The 18,471-nt window shown below is 34.9% G+C and overlaps 2 protein-coding genes across 2 annotated transcripts; one reads left to right on the forward strand and one right to left on the reverse strand.

Moving 5' to 3' along the window:
* Nucleotides 1-4,961: 4,961 nt before the first annotated feature.
* On the forward strand, nt 4,962-8,117 carry LOC104900928 (hypothetical protein). Its single transcript, XM_010688459.4, is given in 2 exon segments — nt 4,962-6,622; nt 6,624-8,117. Coding segments are annotated over 2 exon segments (2,325 nt in total). The 5' UTR covers nt 4,962-5,402; the 3' UTR covers nt 7,729-8,117.
* A 6,453-nt stretch (nt 8,118-14,570) lies between these two features.
* On the reverse strand, nt 14,571-16,823 carry LOC104900929 (1-aminocyclopropane-1-carboxylate oxidase). Its single transcript, XM_010688461.4, has 4 exons — nt 16,628-16,823; nt 16,284-16,510; nt 15,663-15,996; nt 14,571-15,099 (listed from the first exon to the last, which is right to left on the reverse strand). Exons 1-4 carry the CDS (start codon nt 16,730-16,732, stop codon nt 14,809-14,811), a joined length of 957 nt encoding a protein of 318 aa, XP_010686763.1. The 5' UTR covers nt 16,733-16,823; the 3' UTR covers nt 14,571-14,808.
* Between the last annotated feature and the right edge of the window lie 1,648 nt (nt 16,824-18,471).

The raw sequence follows: 18,471 nt of genomic DNA on the forward strand, positions 1-18,471 counted from the left end.
TTTTTGTGTCATTACCCTCTTATTCCCTTTTGCATTACATCACATAAATTTGGTTATTGTCGTCCCCATATCAATTCGTTTCGCTTAGGCGAAAATCATCATAAATAATTTTCATTATTAATATTTATTGTAAAATGATATCATCAAATATCATTTGATTTAGTGGTTAAGACTTTAACATATAAACTTAAAGTCATGGGATCAAATCTCATACAATGTATTAGAATAAGATTATGGTAAAATGACAAATAAGAACATGTGTATAATTTATGATTGTACCTTTTGTTGTTTATTAATGTAAAGAAAATTTTGATAAAACTACTTTTTATAAATTATTTTTTTTTCAAAAAAAACACCTTTTAATAGTTTCTTTCAAAAAAACTACCTTATATAACAAATTTATTTCAATATACTACCATTTTAAAGTAAATGGGGTTTTAATCACTAATAATTGAGTCATCGTAAATTTCTTTTCTTTCTTCCCCTCTCGTTTCTCTCCCTCTTTTCTCGCTACCTCACCTGCAGTTAGAGATGACAATGGGTCGGGTCCAGCCAGACCCAGACCCGTTTATTTTTTTAAGATCCAGACCCGACCCAGACCCGTTGGGTCCTGAATTTTTAGACCCAGACCCGTTGGGTCTAGCGGGTCCATGGGTCCTAAATGGGTCCTTCTTAATTTTTTATTTCAATGACTATAACAGTAGGCAGTGAGCCAGTGACTTTGCGTGACATTTTTTATCAAACTACAATGACATTTTAGAACAGTAGCTAGTTATTCACAATAGCACTATAATTTCACAATAACACTATAAGTCTATAACAGTAGCTAATTATTCTATCAAATTACAATGACATTCTATCAAATTCAACTCTCCCTTAGAAAAGAAGGAGAACCAACCAGTTTTACGGAGGTTGTGCTAGGAGTATCGAGTTACTGTTACGCTGTTAGAGAGCCATGGAGTTAGAGTCTTACAGAGTTAGAGAAAGAAACAAACGTTAGGGATGGGCAGGGCAGATGGCGAGTATTAGCGTTTTGATTTTTTAGAATTTTTTATTTTTTTAATATATTAATATATATGGGTCTGTGGGTCGGGTCTGGACCGGGTCTGGGTCTGACATTTCTGGACCCAGACCCGACCATGTACTCAAGGACCCAGACCCATTGGGTCTAAAAAAAATGGACCCAGACCCTTATAAATGGGTTGGGTCTAAGCGGGTCTGGGTCGGGTCCAGGACCCATTGCCATCTCTACCTGCAGCAACACCTACAACAATTGTCATTTATTAATTAGTATTAAATATAAACGTAAAATGATAGTACATTGAAAGGATTTTTTTATATAATGTATTTTTTTTAGAAGAACAATTATTTTTTAAAAAGTAGATTTTTGAAAAAAGTTGATTATAAAAGATAGTTTTTGAAATTCTACCTTAATGTAATTTTCAACAACTTTAGGACATAAAAGTAATTGGCCCACTCATTCTCAAACCTCTAATGTCAAATAACTCCTCCCCCCAACTTATTCAAATATAGATTTTTGTGACCAATTACCAATTGAAATCTCTCTTTACCAAATACTCAAATTAGACGATTGACTATTTGTACCTTTTGTTGTTTATTAATGTAAAGAAAATTTTGATAAAACTACTTTTTATAAAAAAAAAATTCAAAAAATACCTTTTAATAGTTTCTTTCAAAAAAAACTACCTTATGTAACAAATTTATTTCAATATACTACCATTTTAAAGTAAATGGGGTTTTAATCATTAATAATTGAGTTATCGTAGATAGGGTTTTAATCACTAATAATCACTAAATGGGGTTTTAATATACTACCATTTTAAAGTAAATGGGGTTTTGAAATTCTACCTTAATGTAATTTTGACTAATTTTAATTTGCATCCTTAGTGTAAACATATGGAGCTCTAATTTGCATCCTTATAGAACATGATGGCGTGAACCACATGTATGGAGTAGAAGAATTAAGTTTGACTAAGTCACTAAAAAGATTCAACATTGGAAGCTAATTTCCTCTCTAAAGTTGATAGACATGCGTTCATCCATATAATTTGGAGGCCCTCCCTACTTTATCTTGCTCGTCAAAGGGCACCAAAATAACAATCCGACTTGCGTGGACCCGGTTCACACTATAAATAGTGTGGACCAGGTCCAGGCACGTGACCCGTTATATCACTTTAACATACACTATATCATTATAACATACACTATATCACTTTAACACACCTTATATCACTTTAACATACACTATATCACTTTAACATACACTATATCATTTTAACACACACTATATCACTTTATCACACAATATATCACTTTAACATATACTATATCATTGTAACATACACTATATCATTTTAACACACACTATATCACTTTAACATACACTATATCACTTTAACATACACTATATCATTATAACATTCACTATATCATTATAACATTCACTATATCACTTTAACATACACTATATCACTGTAACATACACTATATCATTTTAATATACACTATATCATTTTAACATACACTATATCACTGTAACATACACTATATCATTTTAACATACACTATATCATTTTAATATACACTATCATAAACTCACGTGATATGGATTGGGTGCACACTAATTAGTGTGCACCGGGTTCATATTAGTTTTTTTACCAAAATAAAGAGAAAAATAGTACTTCTCTCATAAGATGGAAAATAATCAGCTCACCTAAATCGCAAGAAGGCCTTGGCTTCCATGAAACTCTACTGCTAAACAAAGGTTTATTAGCTAAGCTAGGTTGGAATCTCTTATCTCTGTCACCTCAGTTATTGGGCTACTCTTATTAAAGAATGATACTTATCAGAGTTTTTGATCACATACCAAAATCTAGTGACTCACCTATTTGATGTAGAATTTTGGCTCAAACAACCTCCTAGATGTTTCAAAATTGATCATTCTTCTGTAGATCTAAATCTTAAAGTTTTTCATTTTATTACCCGTGAGCACACTTGAAATATCACAAAATTAGCACAAGTGTTACCTCCGCATTTTGTGTCCAAAGTCAAAGGTATTCCGTCACCAAGATAGCGAATTCTCAGCAAAAGCAGGCAAGCAACTACTTGGTTGGCCCATAATTTGCCTAAGACCCCTCCATGGCCTTTCAGATGGATTTGGAAGGTCAATCCCCCCCCCCCCTCAAACTTCAAATCTTCTTGTGGCAGATATGTCACAAAAGCTTGCGAGCTACTCTTTCTTTTAGAAAATTAATCCTATTGAATATGTGTGCTCTCTATAATAGCCATCCAATGATTATGTTTTATCTTTTCTCAACTGTACACACCTAATGAACCTGTGGAATCTTGGTGAAACGTCTAACGAGTGTGGTCTAACAAGTCATTCCTCGACAATCCTTGGTGTTTTAACCACTTTAAAGAACAAGGTTCCACTTCCTAAATTTGTCTCCCTCCTTTGGAGCATTTGGAAAGAAAGGAAGTTGATCATTTTCAATAATGAAAGATGGTGCCCCCATCGAGTGCTTCATCGAGCATCACGATTATTGCACAATGAATGGCATCTCTGACTAGCTGCTGCTGATTGTCACACTATGGGATCTCCCCTTTGGAGAGTACCACCCTCTTCCCCTCCCCATGCCCCCCTGCTACACTTGTATCATGGAACCTCCACCACCTCTCTTCTATAAATTAAATTTTGATGGTTCGGTTCGAGGATCCGCTGCAGCTGTTGGGTTCATAATTCATGACCAAGCATGTAATATAGTTCAAGCGACAGTTCTCAACATTGGAGTTTCTTCAGTCATCATAGCAGATCCAAGCCACAACATTCCACAATGGTCTACAACTTGCGGCATAATTGGGTATCTCCAACACTATCATTGAAGGAAAAATCTTCTTGTCGTCAAAGCAATTAATAATCTTTGGGAAACTCTGTGAAAGAATGCAGATATCATAGCCGATTGTATAACTATTCTTCGACAGTACAACTCTTGGCAAGTCCGTCATGTCTTTTGTGAAGCTAACAGGGCAACCGATTCGATAATTGATGTAGGACATTTGATTATTTTTTCGTTTGATATTACTCCATGTAACAATTCTTCCTTATAAGATATTCTTGTATCTGACGCATTAGGAATCTCCCTTGCGAGAAGAGGATCCTAATGTTTTTTTTTGTACTTCTTTTAAAAAAAAGGTTGGGATACTAAGTTTTTGGCAACAAATGAGAAGGGATTCTCATTGAAGAAAGAAAATTATTTTTAATTTTTTTTGAAAAAAAACTCAAAAGTTCAAGTTAAATAAAATGTTGTGGGTATTACACATAGTGTTTCTAGTTAGATTTAATTCACGAGCGTCTATTACTTTAATCGATGATTTTTTTTTTTTGTTACTTTGGAGAAACCAACTAGTAGTTGGGAATTCTCGGAGAAGAGGAGTGTACTGAAAATACTAAAAAAAATATCGTTAATATTTGCACTTCACTATATCAAGGGTGCATTATCGTCACCATAAAAAGAATAAATTTCAGGATCGATCAAGTCCAGTTAGATTAGATAAGATGTAATTCCGTGTAAACATAAAGTTAGATCAAAATAAATAAAATATAATAAATTTAATTTATAAGAAAACCTAAAGAAACTATCAACATTTAGGTAACTACTCCATCCGTTCCATAATATAGTGCTTGTTTGCTTTTTGCATAGTCTTCAAGGTATACCTTTGAGGCTTTGATATTCAATATCTTAAATTTTGTCATAATTAAAAATATAAAAAGTTGATATTATAAAAGTAGTGAATCTAACAAGATCTTATATAAATATGTTTTTTTTGTATATATTAATAAGAATATTTAGTCAAAGATTTTAAAATTTGACTTCAAAAGAAAAAAATAAGCACTATATTATAAGATGAGGGGGTAAAATTTAGCCAATAATCAAACTAGATGGGCATAGAGATTGAGCTCCATGGCTAATTGAATCCAGTATTTACCCTTCTAGGGTTTCACTTTCTCTTTCTTTTTGCCAAAAACTCTTCCCTAAACCCCATCTTACACCCTCCCCACTATCTAGAACATTCATCGAAGGGTGTTTTCATTTCCACTACTAGACGCTCCATCAAACCCACCTCACCATTTTTCTGGGGAGTTTCAAAGGCCAATCCTGCTATCAGATAGCACCAATTTCAGCACCAAAGGTCTGAACTTTCCTTAATTGTAAGTGGGTTCTTTTCGTTTTCCTATCTTTTATCGAAATTCAGGAAATTTAGAACATTCAACAGTTGAATTAGTTGTAAAAGATTTTATCTTTTTATCTTGATATTATCATTTTTCTAGTTTCTATCTTTTCTGGGAAAATTTCTCTTCTTTGTGTGGAGGTTGAACTTGTATGGGGAAGTCTGGTGGGAGGAAAAAGAAGGGGGCAGGAAACCAAGCTTCAGCTGGTGATGCTCATAATAATACTAATCATGTTAACAATGGTAGCATAGATTTGGATTCAGCAGTGTTTCTGAAGAGAGCACATGAGTTAAAAGAGGAAGGGAATAAGAGATTTCAGGCCAAGGATTATGTGGGTGCCCTTGACCAATATGATAATGCAATTAAGCTCATCCCCAAAACCCACCCTGATAGGGCTGTTTTTCATAGCAATAGGGCAGCTTGTATGATGCAAATGAGACCTATTGACTATGACAGTGTCATTTCTGAGTGCACTATGGCCCTCCAGGTTCAACCTCGCTTTGTTCGGGCCCTTCTCCGGAGGGCTCGAGCTTTTGAAGCTATAGCGAAGTATGACATGGCTATGGCTGATGTACAAGTCCTTTTGGGTTCTGATCCTAATCATGGGGATGCTTTAGATATTGCTCGCAGACTTCGAACAGCTCTTGGACCTCGTCAGGAGGCCCAACAGGATCTCCAGAGCCGTCCATCACCCGCTGCTCTTGGGGCTTCTGCTGTTAGAGGTGCACCTATTGCGGGACTTGGCCCGTGTTTGCCTGCTAGGCCTCCTCCAGCTAAGAAAGGTGCAGGTGCTGGAACGAATGGTCCATCTGGTAACAGGAATGAAAAGCCGCAACTAGTTTTAGCAACAGAGAATGGTCCTGATGTGAAAACACAAATGCCGAAAGTTGTTTTGAAACCTGCAAGTGGTTCTTCGAAGCCCTATGAGAATACATTGAAGAATTTTGTGAAGGACCAAGCACCCGCATCATCCACTTTGTTTTCTGCTCCTAGGCCTTCTCGAGAGGCTATCATTCAATGGAGGCAATTGAAGCTTGTATATGATCATGATATAAGACTAGCCCAAATGCCTGTGAATTGCAGCTTCAGAGTTTTAAGGGAGACAGTGGGAAAACGGTTTCCATCATCAAAGTCTGTTTTGATTAAGTACAAAGATAATGATGGTGATTTGGTGACAATAACTTGTACCAGTGAGCTGAAATTGGCAGAAGATTTTGTAGACAACCTTGCACCAAAAGACCCAGAAAGTGATAAGATCGATCCCATTGGAATGTTAAGGTTGCATATTGTGGAGGTGAACCCTGAACAAGAACCAGCAATACCAGAAGAAGAGGAGAAGCCTGTTGACAGCGAGGAGATTAAGGGAGATGAGTGGCTCTCATTCTCCTGTTGAAGATGTTGGAGTGGACACTGTTGAAACCGAGGCAGAAAAGACAGATGATAAGACATCAATAGAAATCCATAAAGGGAAACCAGAAGTATCAGAAGAAGCAGAGTGCAAGGAGGTTGAGATGGATGATTGGTTGTTTGAGTTTGCTCAGCTCTTCCGTAACAATGTTGGCATTGACCCTGATGCTCATGTTGACCTGCATGAAATTGGAATGGAGCTGTGTTCCGAGGCTCTTGAGGAGACGGTGACAAGTGAAGATGCACAACTTCTCTTTGACAAAGCTGCGCTTAAGTTTCAGGAGGTTGCTGCATTGGCATTTTTCAACTGGGGGAATGTTCATATGTGTGCAGCAAGGAAAAAGATCCCTGTAGATGAGAATGCATCTCCAGAGGATAAGGCTGCACAGCTGCAGAAAGCATATCACTGGGTTAAGGAAAAGTATTCCTTGGCTAGGGAGAAGTATGAGCAAGCACTTTCGATCAAGCCAGACTTCTATGAAGGTTTACTTGCGATGGGGCAGCAGCAGTTTGAGATGGCAAAGCTTCATTGGTCTTACGCCCTGGCGAAGAAAGAGGATCTTTTGAGCTGGGATTCATCCGAGACATATGAACTTTTTGACAGTGCAGAGGAGAAGATGAAGGCTGCTACTGAAATGTGGGAAAAGTTGGAGGAGCAGAGAGCTAATGAACTGAAAGACCCAAATACTAGTAAGGTGGAGGAGCTGCTAAAGCGAAGAAAGAAAGCAGGAAATGAAGGTGAATCCTCGGGTAAGATCCCTGGCGAGCCTACTCCTGAGGAGTTGGCTGAGCAGGCAGCTGTTATGAGATCACAAATTCATCTCTTCTGGGGTAATATGCTATTTGAGCGCTCTCAAATTGAGTTTAGACTGGGAGTTGCTGATTGGAAAAAGAATCTCGATGCTGCTGTTGAACGCTTTAAGTTAGCAGGAGCTTCGGAAGTTGATATTTCTACGGTTACAAGCAATCACTGTTCCAATGGCGATTCTGCAGGAGGAGAGGAGAAGAAGGCTGGTAATGGAACTCAAATTGCATCTGATGGAGCAGGTGTCCAAGCTGAAGCAACATGATCAAAATTGATATACGCAGGAGCTTGCCAGTTTTCACGCGCATCAGAATAAGTTACTAGCGTGGGATCAGAAACTAAGTGCCCTACTGACTATCAAGCAAGGTAAAGAAAGGGTAGATCCCACCCCTTCCAAATGCGCCAGGCTGGAATATTGGTGGTCGGGTACTCAAGCAAGATTATATGGTGGTTGATGATTTTAGGATAACCTGTGCACGCAAATGCTTATGTTACACAAATGTAGCAGTTTTGTCTTCTGATATTCTAAAACCTTTGATTGATAGAATTTTTTTTTTTCATCTGCTTGTCTTGCTCAAACTTACTATTGGATTTTTGACTGCCAAACTTTTCACGTTTGTAATGTCTAGTTTTATATGTGATAGGTCTTTTTCATTTGTTTGGCTTGCTTAAACTTAATGTTAAACTTTGAGTGCCAAAATTTTCATATTTGCAATGTCTAATTATTTGATAGATTTTTAGTCATCTGTTTGGCTTGCTTAAACTTAATACTACACTTTTTGGTGCCAAACTTTTATATTTGTAATATTTGGATTTATATTTCGTAATGTTTCTCAGGTCATTGATGAAACATTATTTCACTTACTAACTTGTTCTGAACACATGGTCCCATTGTTGTTCATTGCTACACTTTTTCTTTTACTAGACAGTCTCTTATGGTCCTTGCAACCTTGCATCTTATATCTCATTGTTGCATGTTCTGAAATCTCTTAAAAGTCACGAGTCTTTTGACCATTTAGGATTACAACATGTGAGGAATCTGGAAGCTAATATCTTTATTGATGAGGATTATTGAATGATTCCTTCCAATACCAACAAATTGAATGTTGCGTTTTGTTTGGAAAACTGTATTTTGTTGATAGTTGGTGCCAAGCTCGTAATTACATCAATAAACATGTTCACCTGACTGGTTGAGGTATTCCTTAATGCAGTTTCAGGTTGAATAGTTAGCCAACTTTACATCTTTGTATCTTGGATGCTTATGTGTTGATTTATCAAGTTCTCCTACAGGCTGAGATATTTTTGCAATGCAGGTTCATAATTAGCCAAGTCTACAATTTTCTATTTTGTTGCCTAAACTGTTTTTCTGACATTTGTGGTACTGTCCATCAATGGCCAGTATATAGTCTAAACATGATGTCTTCAAGAATTGGAGTGGCATACACTTGCTTGTTCTCATTCAGATTCAGAATGTTGACAGCTGCTGCCTGCTGTCTTCGCTTATGTGCTTTCTTGTATAGTGGTCATCATGGTGTGTATACATCGAGGTTGCTAAAGTCACTCTATAGACCTTGAAGTTCTGCTTCAAGTTTGTATAAAGCTTGAAGACCCGTTTGAGCTGCACTCTGGCCAGAACTGAACCTCTAAAGGATACTTTCAGCATCTTTCATCAACTCATGGTCTTCGTTAGCTTTACTTTGACAAAGCTGTGGAAGTCTGGGAAGCCGCCAAGATGCGAAGTCACTCAAAGCTTGTGCTGGAGTTGCATATCCAGAGGGCATTAAAGCTCATATAACTCGTTTTACTTTAGGTGAGGTAAATTTCATTTATGCGGTTTTACAACTTGAATTGCAATTAACTTTCTACTCTATCTGGGGTTGGTGCTTAGCTGTGCTAAAGTTTGATAATTTAGTCATTAGTGTTGAAAATTATTGTGTTAAAAATTATTGTGTTGATATTCCCTCTGACCCAGAGCTCATCTAACATTGATGAGGTCTCATGGAGATCAGAGGCGTGCCTCATTTATAATTGAGATACATTGAAAGGCATGTCGAGTGATAATTTTTGGTAAATAAAGAGTTTTACAATTCAAGAAAAAGAACTGAATATTGTTCAAGGCATAATGCTCATCTTCTATATATTGTTTGTCATGCAATGCATATTAGATAATGGATCTAAAAGTTAATTCTCTCATGCTCTACAAAAATTAGAAAGAAGTGGGAAAATAGAGGAAAAAAGCAAAAACAGAATTTACAAAATAACACTGATATGCCTCTTAAATTATCTCAGTTACAAATTAGGAATTTCTTTGGAGAGTGAGGGCGGAAAAACAGAGAGAAAAAAGTATTTGTCTGAGAATCTCAACTTTAGAGGAAAAATTAGAGTGAGAAAAGCTACTGTAAGTATGCCTTAGCTGATTCTATTTTATTGTTGTGTTACTTGTACTTCTATTATTCCCTCTTATTTGGTTAGTATTCCTCATTGGTTCAGTTAGCATCACAATTAGTCAGGGGATAAAGTAATTCCTAGAATAATTGTACTTTTATGCTAATTATTAGTTTAAGATGATTTTGGAATTTGTTTCCTTCATTCCAATATGTTTTCTTGACAGTAGAAAGACAAACAGAGGGTTTGGAGCTTTACATAATTGGGCAGAAAAACCACTTCTGCTTTCCCATCCATCATGTCAGTTATGTACTATCTTAATGCATTTTTGGAAGAATTTTCCTATCTAAGTGGCTAATTATGTAGTAACTGGACCACCTAGATACTCTTGCTACTTTGAAAGGTAATTAGCATAGAATTGATGCTAGAGATCTTTGTTTCTTCCAATATTTTAGTCACATAGGACCATAGGAGACAGAAAAAGAAACAGCTAATCAGATTGCTGAGGGTATCTAATTAAATGAGTTCTTTAATTAAATGAGTTCTTTAATTAAATGAATTCTTTAATATCGATTCGCTGATTCTTTCGTTCTTTTACTCCTTTTGTTGTTTGTAGGATTGTTATGCAGACTCTGGTACTTGCGTTAGACTCAGGTATGTGTTCATGTGTTAGACTCGGCTATTGGGAAAAGTTCCATGTTTTGGGTCCAAATTCGAGTGTCATATATCCTATCCATGTCAGAGTTCAAAAGGCTCATTACTCATACGAGTATTTGAGGTGAAATAAAGACCGAGAGTAACACAGTGTGGCTATCGATTAGTCTCTCTCTTTTCCTTTTATAACCCTCTGTTCTTTATCTTCTTTTGATATGTTATTTCATTTTCTTAAGTACCATTTGCGTCGACATTACTTCTAAACTCCTTTCAAGAAGAGCAAGATGGATTAGTTCAGGCAATTATTTTGGGTAATGGGATTACGATAGAATGATCTGCTAGGTTATAATCTAGCATCAAAGTTGCCAAATTTCTCAGAAGAAATGACCACCTAATTGGCTACTTTTAACATGAATAACTAGTTATTAGGTCCAGGCTATGCCCCGGGTGAGATAAAATTTCATTTATTAATATAATACTTTATGATAATAACACCGAATACAACTTAGCCTAGTGGTTAAAACTTTAGTATATGTATTTGAGGTCTTGAGATCAAATCCTATCCTATTCAATTTCTTAATTTTTTTATTGTACATGGATTACATGAACTAAAACTCCCTAGGGAGAGCGCCACGTGGCACAGTTTCACATGCCTTTTAATATATTTGTATAGATAGATAGATAATGGCCAAACAGCTGATTGTTGTCTTGTTCATGTTTAGAACTGTAATACACACACAGATATATAGGAATATAACAAAGTTTCAGATTACTATTGTCTACCTTGCATATAATATAGCATAAGATTCTTTCTTTTTGTAGTAGTAAAGTAGTAAGTATATGGACTTATTTATAGCCACCTAGAGGCTAAAGCATATATATTTTATAAATTATTCAGTGTTGAATATTTGTTTAGTCGCTATACTAAATCTAATCTTTATAATGAATATTGATGATTACATACTTTACAAGTTGATTACAGTTAGTGTACAGGGAAGAAATATGGCATGTTTGTTTCATTGTCGTAGTACCTCAGTCTATAATCTTTATAATCTATTTACTTTCTGGGCCATTCTCATCATCTATATTGATGGAGATTGGTGGTTGATTTATTATTGCTATTTTTAAGAGTGGACCAAAAACATTAAATTTCTTTTTTTTTTTTTACCGATAATTTTGAATAAGATAATGTCTCCGTTATAGCACTTACATTCCTTTTTTTATCTAAACTGTTATTACTTGTTAGCTGTTACTCGAGCTTATATGCTCTTATGTAAACTTGTTTACCCTTGTGTTGTTGAATGAATGTGCGAAACCCTTGTAAACAAAGCCTAAATTGTACCAATGTTACCCATAATTTATATATTTGGTGGTATAAGTTGTGGTTGAATGGTTAAGTTTGAATAATTTGGCCTATTTTAATATAGAGGTAAGGTTGCATATGCCCATACTCCAGTACGTCATTTGTTCATGACACATTTAGAATCACGTTAACGTTAACCTAACAATATTATTGTGAACAAGCTTAGTTGGTAAAATCTTGTCGTGATGGTTCTCTTAAGATCACATCATGTCTACGTCACTGTCCAATGTCCATGGACTATGTGTCTCCCTTTGCGCCAAAGAAAAATACCCGAGTATTGATCAAAACTACACGGAGGTTGTGTCTTCTATGGTTATGTCCTTTGTGATGATAATGCCAAGGGTTCTCAGCCTCTAATTGGTGAAGAATGACATTTGCTGCTGTGCAGATATTGCCAATTTGGGGATGGATCGTTGTTTTTTCATATGAATTATTGCTATCTGCCATGACTACTAACATTATTCTTGGCAATGTTATTTTGATTTTTCTTCTGAAATTTAACATCTTGCCTAAATTCTGGTGTACTATCTTTAATGATGTAGGTTCCCAGCTGTCGGTTTTCTCTAATTGTTCTAATAATTGGTGTGAATTACTTTATTTTTCTTCGCCTACCTAATTTCTGTCTGCAAAGTAGAAGTTTTTTCTGTCCAGAATTTTCTACACATGTAGTAAGTACTAACTACTTAATAATATGATTGATTTTCAGTGGAAAAAAAAAGTCAGTTTTTTGACTTCAGATTATAGTGACTATATACTATGCTTGACTAGGTGACAGAAGTTGAACTTGAAATGTTTTACATGTTTGAAAACTTTAAAACAAGAGAAACTATTAACATTGTATCTATGTGCTAAGTTCAACAATATCCCATCTGTCTCTATGACTGTTTTTCAGATCTTATTTTCACTTATAATAGGAAAATTATGGTGTAATTAGCTATGTTCAGTAACAATGAATTAAATTCGGAGCCACTAAGAGCAACTCAAGTTCAGATTACTGAATGATTATAATTTTATGCCGTTATAAAACTGTTATTTTATCTCAACTCTAAGATTATGATTTAGGGTCTGTTTGAATCAACTTATTTCTTATATTATTTCATAAGATTTTTTTTTTTTTTGAAATAAGTTTAAATAAGTTGAACAGAATAATATAACATTAGGGATTAGACGTATACGTTACAAGTTTGAGAAAGAGGATATGTGAGTAATGGTACATAATTTGCAGATCGCTCTATAATGCGAAACGAAGTCAGGGTTTAGGGAGGAGCCTTCTTTCTAGTGAATTGCAAATTGGAGGAATGAGGATGAGAACGCTAGAGCCAATTCGCATGGGTACCCACCGAATTGTGACACATAATATTATACTTCATATTGCTATTATTCTAATGAAGAAGATACATTACAATCCAATATGGTGGTCCTCCAACCACACACTCCTCACTATTGCTTTTGCTTTTTAATTGAATTTTACTAATTAATTTCTCAAATTTTACTAATAAGTAATCTAATGATATATTAATTCTATTTCTTTTTAATTGTTATACTTTGATATTTTATACTCCCTCTGTTTTTTTTTTATCATTCCTACTTTTCTGTGCGCGTCTTCCAATGCACGTTTTGAAACTTAAATATCTTTCATTATATATTAGTAAAAATTATAACGATTGAATATTAATAGAAACTAATTGAGACGAATCAAACAAGACCCCACATGACTATGTTTTTTCTTATAAATTGAGAACATTTGAGAAGATTCTCTCTATGCATGAATAGTGTCAAGATTCCAAGTGAGAAAGATAAAAAAAACAGAGGGAGTACTACTCAACAAATTGCATTTTGACCATTGTTTGTGATTTATACGTGAATAAAAACATAGTAATGTGTGATCATGTTATATTTGTCTTAATATGTACTCCCTCTGTTTTTTTTTTTTTTTATCATTTTCACTTAGAATCTTGACATTATTCATACTTAGAGAGAATCTTCTCAATTTTTTTCAATTTATAAGAAAAAATATAGTCATGTGGGATCTTGTTTGATTCGTCTCAATTAGTACATTATTAATATTCAATCGTTATAATTTTTACTAATATATGATGAAAGATATTTAAGTTCAAAGATGTGTATTGGAAAATGTGTAAATGGAAAGTGAGAAAGATAAAAAAAACAGAGGGAGTACTTTTTATAATTTTTACAAACTCAAAACTAGAGATATATAACCTCAAAGTTTTGCATTGGCATGCGTAAAAAGCGTAAGTGTAACAATTAAAAAGAAAGAAGAGTGATATATTTTCATAATATTTTTTATATGAGAATCACGTGGGAGCCCAATGGTTGAAGCTACCACCTTCCAACCTCATATTATACTCCATAAAATGACAAGGTTTGATTTTATTTTTTTTCTCTGCTGTAGCACTGTGAAGAAAGCAACTTTAACAACTTGGGAGGATTCTCTTTGCTCATTGCTGAATAATTGACGATTGGAATACCAGAATTTTCAGATATCATCAGATATTGGTAAGGTGATCTTTCTTCTTGCATTTTTGTTTGTTTCTTCTGTTTTAAAAAAATAAAAAATGAAAACACTAAAAACAGCTTCCAGCTCATTTCCTGTAGATAAGTGCTGTACAACCCTCAGAAGGAACAATCAAATGCAACTTTAAGATGTCTCTTTCTTGAGTAAGGTAAGGTAACAAATTAGGAAATTATTTAAAAGATAACATTAAATTTTTCATTGAAACACAAATAACTTTTGGTCACTTTTTACAACAAACAAACACACACAACACTTGAGAATATCTTAATGCTAAACAGAAGAACAGATAATGCCCAACAAATTCTAAAACAGGTTAATCTTGAACCTTTAAGAACACCCCTATAATTATATATTAGGTAAACATATAACTTAATTAGGAAAGGATTGATTGACAACTAATTGGTAAATTAAGCAGTTGCTATAGGACCAAAATTCACTGTGCTCTCCACTGCCTTCATGGCCTCAAATCTAGGCTCTTTCTCCTGGAACTTAAGTCCTGCATAGAGTTTCATGTAGTCCTCAAACACGAATTTCGGGTACACTGAACACTTCTCCTCCTGTTTTTCCACCAGTGTCGGCGCCGGGTAGATCACTGCGTCGCTGCCCGGGTTGTAGAATGAGGCTATTGACATCCTATTCCCATCTGTCTGTGCTATCACCCGGTGCATCACACTCTTGTACTTACCATTAGTTATGACCTATAGTAAAAAATTAGGGATACATTAGTTGTTAATGTAGTATGAAGATCCGTTCTGAAATAAGTGAAATACTTTTCTCTTTTATATGAGAGTTTTTTCAGAGAATTATTTCGCTTATTTCAGAACAGAGTAAGTATATTGATATGTAATTCTTAACTTGACTACATATGTAGAGCTGATATTTGAAGGAACATGACTAAAACTTGAGATGTTGTGGGTGAGAGAACTTCAAAAAACACAAGAAAATTCCAAAGTGGACTTAATTTGACCCGTATACGGCATACATGTTTGCCACATATATCTATATCTGGTAAATGTCGTGAACAACACGAAATTTACACAAAAACTAAACTCAAACATGTTACCTGAATTCCTAACTCTTATCTATTTTTGTGTAATATGGACTTGTTTGCAAGTTTTCAACATGAATAGGTATATAGGTGTCGAATTATTTGGCTTAATTTCAATGTTTAAATGGCCATACTCAATTCATATCTAGGAACTAGGAAGTATACAAAGAAATCAGTAATAGTTAGTTTCAATATGTAGAATAAAGAAGTTACCTCAAGTTGGTCACCCAAGTTAATGACAATGGAGTGCTTCATAGGTGGGACATCAATCCATTGGCCATCTTTGAGGAGCTGCAATCCACTGACTTTGTCATCTTGGAAGAGGAGGATGATGCCACCGGCATCGGTGTGAGCCCGGAGTCCCTTGATGAGGTTTGGTTTAGGACATGGTGGATAGTTGCTAACCTTTGTGCCAAAAGTTGGTCCATTGGCTCCATAAAAGGCCTTCTTTAGGTAACCTTTTTCTAACCCAAGGTTCTCGCATAGCAAGTCCAAGAGTTGTTCTGCTAGCTTCTCTATTTCTCCTGCAAATTCCTTCATCACCTTCCTGAAATCACCCACATAAATCATGCGGGTAGCCGGAGAAAACAAGATTAGTCGATGATAAACAAGTTGAAAATTCGTAACAAGAACTACATACTGGTGTCTTTAGGAGGTCCATATGTACGCAACCTTATTCACAATATAGGAAATTGAGAGGTCCATATGTACGCAACCTTATTCACAATATATTAGAAATTGAGAGGTCCATATGTACGCAACCTTATTCACAATATATTGGAAATTGAGAGGTCCATATGTACGCAACCTTATTCACAACATATTAGAAATTACCTATATTCGTCATTGAGATCAGGGATATCGGTAATGTTGGAGATGGGGTGATGGCGAAGGTAGAAAGTGCTTTCCCAATCTATGTCATCGATCTCAGATTGAGTATTTTCTAGGCCTTTGAGTGCCACCATCTCCTTGAACTTCTGTTCCATGCACTTCTTGTAGTGTTCTTTTGTCATCCTTTCCACAGTGTCCAATAGTTGAGTAGATATAGGATGGTTTACAACCTAAACAAAAATAAGATACATAACAAGTTACACATACAAGTCAAAACTAATAGTATACAATAATAATAATAATAAAACATTGAATGTACTATGTTATTGTTTTTTAGTTCAAATTACCTCAAAAAAACCCCAATTTTCACAAGCATCCTTGATTTTCTCCATTACAACATTCCTCTCATCACCATAAAGTTTCTCCATATTAACAATGGGGAAATTATCCATTTTTTGTACCTTTTTTTGGTCTCTTTTGTTTTCCTCACTCTTTTTGAACTCTTGGTAGGTAAATAAATAATGGCTTCTTAGTATATTGTTTGTGTAAGTTTTGGCCTCTATTTATAGGCATATGTTGAAAGTGGGGTTTAAGATAAAAACTCAAAACTTTATGGAGAAGCTTGCAAGAAACTTGAAAAAAAAAATAGATATTTTTTTTTTTTTGGAGAAAAATAACCTTGTAATTAATATGTACACGTGGAGCATGGATGTGAGCCAATCTACCTGGGCCACATCATACAATAAAGATGACCTATTGTTGCCCTATTCTTGACCATAATGTAGGTGTTGTTAGACCATATCTCTTTGAGTTGGAGTGGGCCCAATTTTCAAGTGTTGAACAGCCCAAATAAACAAGTGAGAAGACATCTTACCTCCTTTTTTTCTTTGGGGTTTGCCTATTTGGGAGTGGGGCCCAAAATACCTCACTGTCTTTTTACCATGCGCCAATCTTTTGCTTTTCTTTCATGTAATAATTGATCATATTTTTTAAAAGTAAATCAAGGTAACTTCATTTTGTTGTCTTAATTTTTGTAATTAAAGTTGGTGCATAAGGAATCATCAATCATGTTTTCTTCCTTTTTTTTATTTTTGTACTTTTTGAATCAACTCGTGCATGCTTTCATGTCTCATCTATGCTATAGTATACTAAGGAGGCTTAAACATCTATGCTATTGTGATAAACATGTAATTCCTTTGTATTTTTTTTTTTTATCTTTCTCACTTAGAATTTTGATATGACAAGTTTATGAGAGGAGAGAAACAATATAATTTTATTAAGGTGTGTTCAATAATGAACGATGACTACAATATAGATAGGAGTACATAGAAACTCTTATTCGGAAACCATCTCCAAAAGATATATTATTCTTAAAATTTATCTGAAATGAATCACAAGATTATATTTTCCTAAGATAATTAATATCCTAACTACTAATATATCCTAAAGATATTTATCATATCTTTAGTATCTTAATATATCTCTAACACCCTCCCGCAATCGCAACGACAGTAATACGAACGTTGCGATTGGAGAAACAAAAAAATTAAGTCAAATCAAATTAAATAGATATATTGTTGGGAACACTATTCTTTTCGAACCCGCCAAATTTTTCTTCTTTTTGATGAGAACGCCAATTCTTTTCGAACTCACCAAATATTTCAATAAATCGGGAACGCCATTCTTCTCGAACCCGTAATTTTCTTTTTCTTGAAGATGAAAACGTCAATCTTTTCGAATCCATCAATCGTTAGTCAAATAGGGACGCCATTCTTTTCGAACCTGCAAATAATTTTTTTTTCTTGATGAGAACTCCATTCTTTTCGACCTCACCAAATATTTCAGCAAAACGGAAACGCCATTCTTTTCGAACCCCTTAAGTATACGAGGGATGCCATTCTTTTCGAACCTCTTATCACATATATATCAATCCACGGAAAACATCGTTCTCTTTCTATCACTTCTTCTGTTTCCCTCCCGCGATTCAAGACCTCTCTTTGAATCATCTGTTTTTCAATTTTATGTTTGATCGCAACGGTGGTGGGTTAAAATAAAACCTCATGAAACCCTATCCACGACATAGGGAGAGCCATATATATTTTTTTTTTTTAAAAAATAAAAAAAATAAACCAATAGTGTTGACTGTTGAATTTTCTTGTGCGCCACCAAGAAGAAATCCAATCCCAACTCC

Source organism: Beta vulgaris, chromosome 8 (assembly GCF_026745355.1).
Source record: "Beta vulgaris subsp. vulgaris cultivar EL10 chromosome 8, EL10.2, whole genome shotgun sequence".
In the NCBI taxonomy this organism is placed as follows: domain Eukaryota; kingdom Viridiplantae; phylum Streptophyta; class Magnoliopsida; order Caryophyllales; family Amaranthaceae; genus Beta; species Beta vulgaris.

Excerpts from the sequence above, each read along its gene's own strand:
- LOC104900929 (XM_010688461.4), bottom strand. The coding sequence starts at position 16,732 with ATGGATAATTTCCCCATTGTTAATATGGAGAAACTTTATGGTGATGAG. Across the intron at positions 16,511-16,627 it reads AAAATTGGGGTTTTTTTGAG|GTTGTAAACCATCCTATATC; the intron begins GTAATTTGAACT and ends ATTTTTGTTTAG. Across the intron at positions 15,100-15,662 it reads ACTTGGGTGACCAACTTGAG|GTCATAACTAATGGTAAGTA; the intron begins GTAACTTCTTTA and ends TTTTTACTATAG.